This window comes from Camellia sinensis, unplaced genomic scaffold (genome assembly GCF_055761805.1).
Source record: "Camellia sinensis isolate YWXY unplaced genomic scaffold, ASM5576180v1 Unanchor3, whole genome shotgun sequence".
Taxonomy (NCBI): Eukaryota; Viridiplantae; Streptophyta; class Magnoliopsida; order Ericales; family Theaceae; genus Camellia; species Camellia sinensis.
Window position 1 is genome coordinate 22,530,138 of NW_028129178.1, and position 6,137 is coordinate 22,536,274.

General features: G+C 37.6%; 1 protein-coding gene across 1 annotated transcript; it reads right to left on the reverse strand.

The window, feature by feature from the left end:
- Window positions 1-1,245: 1,245 nt before the first annotated feature.
- LOC145816134 (uncharacterized) lies at window positions 1,246-5,637 on the reverse strand. Its single transcript, XM_082912379.1, has 8 exons — window positions 5,134-5,637; window positions 4,851-4,976; window positions 4,519-4,761; window positions 3,973-4,323; window positions 2,927-3,295; window positions 2,496-2,878; window positions 1,941-2,446; window positions 1,246-1,808 (listed from the first exon to the last, which is right to left on the reverse strand). Exons 1-8 carry the CDS (start codon window positions 5,635-5,637, stop codon window positions 1,246-1,248), a joined length of 3,045 nt encoding a protein of 1,014 aa, XP_082768505.1.
- Window positions 5,638-6,137: the final 500 nt, after the last annotated feature.

The following is a 6,137-nucleotide window of genomic DNA, read 5'->3' on the forward strand; positions in this document are numbered from 1 at the left end:
GAAACATAGCCTACGGCCACTGAGAGATGGTCTATGGGACCTCTCCCTCCCTTCGGGAAGAGAAAATAGAGAGAACAAGACCTGGTTCGCAAACCGAAGCAAAGCACAAAAGAGCCTCAAAGTCCGGAGGCAAGGCTCACAGCCGAGACTCTGAAACCTCAGAACGAGCACAATATGCAACATCACCAAGCGCTCAAATGGTGACGTCTGAGTCATAAGGTCGGTCAAAAATGGGATGTCTGCACATATAATTTGGAGAAATCGATCTTCCCATTTCACTCATATAACTAATGGAGAGGATCAAAATAACATGCAAATTGGCAATCATCTTTTGATGGGGCCAATAACGATAATGGCTAAGCATAATAGCATTACACCATATTTCAAGTTTAATCTGTTATCCTTGATTTTGTTACTAGCGTTTTCTAGTCTCGATAAACAAGGATGGATTCAAGTTTCTTCTATGACCAAATTAATCAACTAGCTCACAAAATTTCTTAAAAACTTTTGGAAATCTACAAATCCAAAAAACTGAGCGCCCCAAAAATGAAATTTACGCTATAAATTCAATTTTAATGTGGCTTAAGTCACAAATTTAGTCGACACAATTATTTTCTATACACTTTCTTCCACTCCTTTTCTGAGTAGTTAATTAGCACTGCTTGAGAAATTTAGTACAACTGATTCATTAATTAAAGAATAAAGAATGCTTACTTTGTACCAGCTGAGCAATATTCAAAAGGAAAATAACAAAAAAAAAATAGAAAGGTGCATGGGTGTACTTTGGAAGAAGAGTTTTAGAGAGATTTTTGATGGAAAATGAAGATAGTGTTTTGAGATAAAAAGTTGGAGATGTTTATTTTACAGCATTTTCTTATTTTCTATCTTCTTTTGCTAGCCCCTTCTTTGGTTCTTGTTAGAGAGAGTGCATTCATTGTCAAGTTCGCAGAAGCTATTTAGAAGGTGCTTCTACATTAGTTGTTTTTAACTATCGTATCCTGGGAGACAGATGCTGGCATACCTCCAGCATCCATCGAGAGGCGGTGAAACTGTTTTAAGGAAACTGTTTATGCAGGTTTCGATTTGCTTCTTTTCTTGTCATTTGTTCTTTATTGAGAATCATGAAAACTGATTTTCATTAAAGGAAAACTGTAGCTTACACCTTGTTATATACTGGTAATCAAAATATCTAAACTAACTCTTAACAAACTTAACAAACTAACAACTAACTTGATAACAAACTATCTAACCGCCACAACTAATGCCCTGATAGCATGGCAGTGAAACACTAGCTTTACAGAGCTGTGATGGAGAATCTAGAACAGACACAAATGCTGAAGGCTGTGATGTAGATGATATCTGAAGAGGCTGTGATATAGATGATATCTGAAGAGGCTGTGATGTAGATGATATAAGAACTTCTTCAGCCCCCCTCAAGCTGATAGGGCAAGTAGACACTAACAGCTTGTCACGCAGATAATGAAACTTGGAAGGAGACAGGGGCTTAATGAAAATATCAGCCACTTGATCCATAGTAAGAATATACTTAAGTTCAATTTGCTTGGCAACCACTTTTTCCTGAATAAAATGACAATCGATTTCTATATGTTTGGACCTAGAATGGAAAACAGGATTGGATGCTAAGGCCATGGCAGATAAACTGTCACACCAGATGACAGGAATATAAGATGAGGAAACACAGAAATCCTTAAGTAATTGCTGAATCCAAGTGAGCTCAGCTGTGGCATGAGCTAAGGCTCTATACTCAGCTTCAGTGGATGATCTAGTAAAAGTTGCTTGCTTCTTAGCTGACCATGAAATCAAGTTTGAACCAAGATATACACAATAGCCAGAGGTTGATTTGCGATCAAGACTATCACTGGCCTAGTTAGAGTCTGAGAAGGCAGAAAGATCACAAGGACTTGGTGTGAAAGAGAGACCATGATGCAGAGTTCCTTTGACATATCGAATGAGTCTTTTAACAGCCTGAAAATGAGCATTAGTGGGACAATGCATAAACTGACAAGCTTGATTAACAGCATAGGAGATATCTGGTCGAGTGATAGTCAAATATTGCAGTCCACCAACTAAACTGCGATATAGTGAGGGCTGAGCAAATGGTAGGGAATCAGTGGCAGAACACACAGTTTTAACGACCATAGGAGATGAACAGGGCTTGCAGTTTGCCAATCCAGCTTTATGCAATAAGGCAGCAGCATATTTGGCTTGGGATAAGAAGTAACCATGCTCATCAGACTGTACAGAAATTCCCAGAAAATAAGACAAAGAACCAAGTTCTTTCATGGAAAATGCCTTGTGCATGTGCTGAAGAAGTAGGGCAATAAAAGCAGCATCATTTCCAGTTAGTAAGATGTCATCAACATACACCAATAGCAGAGTGAGACTAGTAGCAGTTTTTCTGATAAAAAGAGAGGCATCAGAAAGGCTGTTTATGAATCCTTGAGAAAGCAAGAAAGCAGAAAAAGGTGGAGTACCAAGCCCTAGGGGCTTGCTTGAGACCATACAAGGCCTTCTTGAGTTTGCAAACATGAGAAGAAGACTGTTCAAACCCTGGAGGCTGCAACACATATACTTCTTCTTGAAAAGTACCATGAAGAAATGCATTGGAAATATCAAGTTGTTTTATAGACCATTGAGATTGAAGAGCAACACTTAAGAAAATTCTAATGGTAGGTTGTTTTGCCACTGGACTAAAGGTCTCATGGAAATCAATGCCTTCTTGTTGCAAAAACCCCTTGGCCACCAATCTAGCTTTATAACGGGCAATGGTACCATTAGAATCCTTTTTTATGCGAAAAACCCATTTGCACCCAATGGCAAGCTTATGAGGAGGAAGGGCAACAAGATCCCAAGTGCCCTATTGTTGAAGAGCTTGATATTCCTCCTTCATAGCTTAAAGCCACACTGGAGATTGAAGAGCAGCTTGAACAGTGGTAGGCTCAGTATCAAGAAGAGAAACAGTAGTAGAAAAACACTGAGGAAGTTTATGTTTGGACCTAGTAATCATGGGATATGTGTTACCAATAGAAAAAGAAGGAAGAGAATGAGGAGGTAAATCAATAGTAATAGAAGAGATAGGAATAGGCTGAGCACTGGATGGAGGAGTAGGAACAGGAAAAGAAGAAGAAGGCTCAGAAGAAGGAGTTGATGGAACAGATAGAGAAGGAGTTGAAGGCACAGATGTGTTCAAAGAGGCAGTGCTAAAAGAAGAAGGCCAGAAAAATGAAGTAAGAGTAGACAAATCTGAAGATGAAGGAGCATAAACAGAGGCATGCTTTTGAGAAAAAGGAAAACAGGTTTCATTAAAAATGACATGCCTAGAAATGTAGATTTTTCCAGAAATAGGCTCAAGACATCTATAACCTTTAATGGTAGGATGATAGCCTAGAAAACACAAGAGATAGATTTTGGTGCTAGCTTGTGAGGAGCATAAGGCTTTAACCAAGGGAAGCATTGGCAACCAAACACTTTAAAAAGAGAATAATCAGGTATGAGATGAAACAACATTTCAAAAGGAGTCTTGTGATGTAAAATGCTAGAAGACATTCTATTAATTAGAAATGTAGCTGTAGCAATAGCATCAAACCAAAAAGTGATTGGAACTGAGGAGTGATGAAGCAAGGTGATAGCAGTTTCAATAATATGTCCGTGTTTACGTTCAGCTATGCCATTTTGAGCTTGAGTATATGGACGACTACTTTGATGAACAATGCCATGAGAAGACAACAAAGTATCAACTTTTTTATTTACAAATTCAGTTCCACAATCAGTCCTAAGAATTTTAAGAGAACTCTGAAATTGAGTGTCAACATAGGCTTTGAATACAAGCAATTTATCATACACCTCACTCTTGTAAGCCAAAGAATACACCCAGGTAAATCTACTGTAATCATCTATAAACAAAACATAGAACCGAAATGGGGCATTATCTACTGTAAAAGGCCCTCATACATCACTATGAACTAAGGCAAAAGGACAATTGACAGAAGCATCAGACAAAGTAAAAGGAAGTCTATGAGATTTAGACACATTACAATCAAGACAAGACAAGGCCTTATTCAAAAACATTTTATTTTGATCTGGTAAGAAGCCAGCCATATGTTGAAGCTTTAAAGAAGATGGATGGCCTAGTCTTTGATGCCAAAGCATTTCAGACACAGGAGCTGGACTGCTAGTAGACACAGGAGCAATAGTACTAGACTGAAAAACTTGAGGAGAAGAGAATGGCTGAGATAATGGAATGAACTGGTAGAGACCATTGATATTAACATCTCTATGTAGAATCTTGTTCATGCATTTGTCCTGAATGACAAAAGTGTTAGCATCAAAAATAACCAAACAATTGTGGTCTTTGGTAAGTTGATGGACAGATAAAAGATTTGAAGAAAAGGCAGGAACATGGAGAAGATTTGAGAGCTAAAAAGAATGATGTGGTGTAGGCAAGATACCTTTACCAGTATGACTGATTTGCAAGGCAGAACCATTACCAATTTGAACCTGCTCCTGACCTTGATAAGGCTGAAATTGTTGAAAATTAGCCAAGTCATTTGTCAGATGATTGGTAGCAGCAGAGTCAACATACCAAGGAGGTATGAAAGGATCAGCAGAAGGCTGTGGTACTGAAGCAGTATCGGCTTTTGGCAGAGAAGACTGAGAAGAGGCACTACTAGTGAAAGGTTGAAAAGTAGGATCCAGTCGATGCCAACAGTCAAAAGCATTATGACTTAGACCTTCACAAATCTGACAGCCAGAGGTAGAAGAAAAAATGCCTCTGGATCTATTATTATTATACCTATTATGAAATCTGCCTCTAAAGTTATTATATCTACCTCCTCTAGAACCACGATATGAAGTTCTGCCCCTTGTAAAGTGAAAACCTCGATTGAAAGCATGTGAAGAATCATAGCCAGTTTGAGAGGAAGATCCTCGTGAGGCAGAGTAAGCAACATGAAGATCTGTGCCAGTAGACTGTTTAAGTTTTTGTTCAATGTGAATGGATTCAGAACATAATAATGAACACAACTGGTCCATTTTGACAGGTTCAGATCAAGTGCGAATAGAGGTTTTGAAGGCATCATATTCCTCTGGTAAACCATTCAAGGTTAGAAATACCAGATCTTCATCATCAACCTTTGCAGAAGCCAAAGCTAGCTGAGCAGCTATATCTTTAATTTGAGACAGGTATGCCTCCATTGAAGATGACTTCTTATAGAGTGTTTGAAGTTTGGTTTTGAGTTGATGAATATGAGAACGTGAGGCTGAAGTAAATTGCTTCTCTAAGAATTGCCATACCTGATCACTTTGAGTCAGATGAAGAACAGAGGAATAAATGGATGAAGATAAAGTTACAGTCAGACAGGTGAGCAGATGTGCATCGATCAATTGCCATTTTGCATAACTCGGATTTGGAACAGTTTTTCCAGAATCATCAATGATTTCTAAAGATGGACATGGATGAGATCCATTTACATGATTAAGAAATCCAGATGCTCGAAGCACATTTGTCATCTGTGATTTCCATATGATGAAATTGTTTGACTCAAGCTTCACTGTGATGAGAGAATTGAAATTTGAAATTAGTAAACTAAGATTTGGAGGTAACGAAGCATCTGCCATTGAAAGACTAAGGATCTTGCTCACGAGAGCTTACAGCTCTGATACCATATTGAGAATCTTGAAAACTGATTTTGATTAAATGAAAACTGTGCTTACACCTTGTTATATACTGGTAATCAAAATATCTAAACTAACTCTTAACAAACTTAACAAACTAACAACTAACTTGATAACAAACTATCAAACCGCCACAACTAATGCCCTGATAGCATGTCAGTGGAACACTAGCTTTACAGAGCTGTGATGGAGAATCTAGAACAGACACAAATGCCGAAGGCTGTGATGTAGATGATATTTGAAGAGGCTGTGATGTAGATGATATAAGAACTTCTTCATTCTTAATTTTTTCAAAATTTAATTTACAAAGATGGGTTCTAATTTTAACTTATTCATGTTAATAATTTGTTCTATTAGTAATGTACTCTAATTCATTTCTATATTTTTAGTTGTGTAATTTATTCTGTATTTCATTCTTTAATAAAAAAAATTATTTTATCATT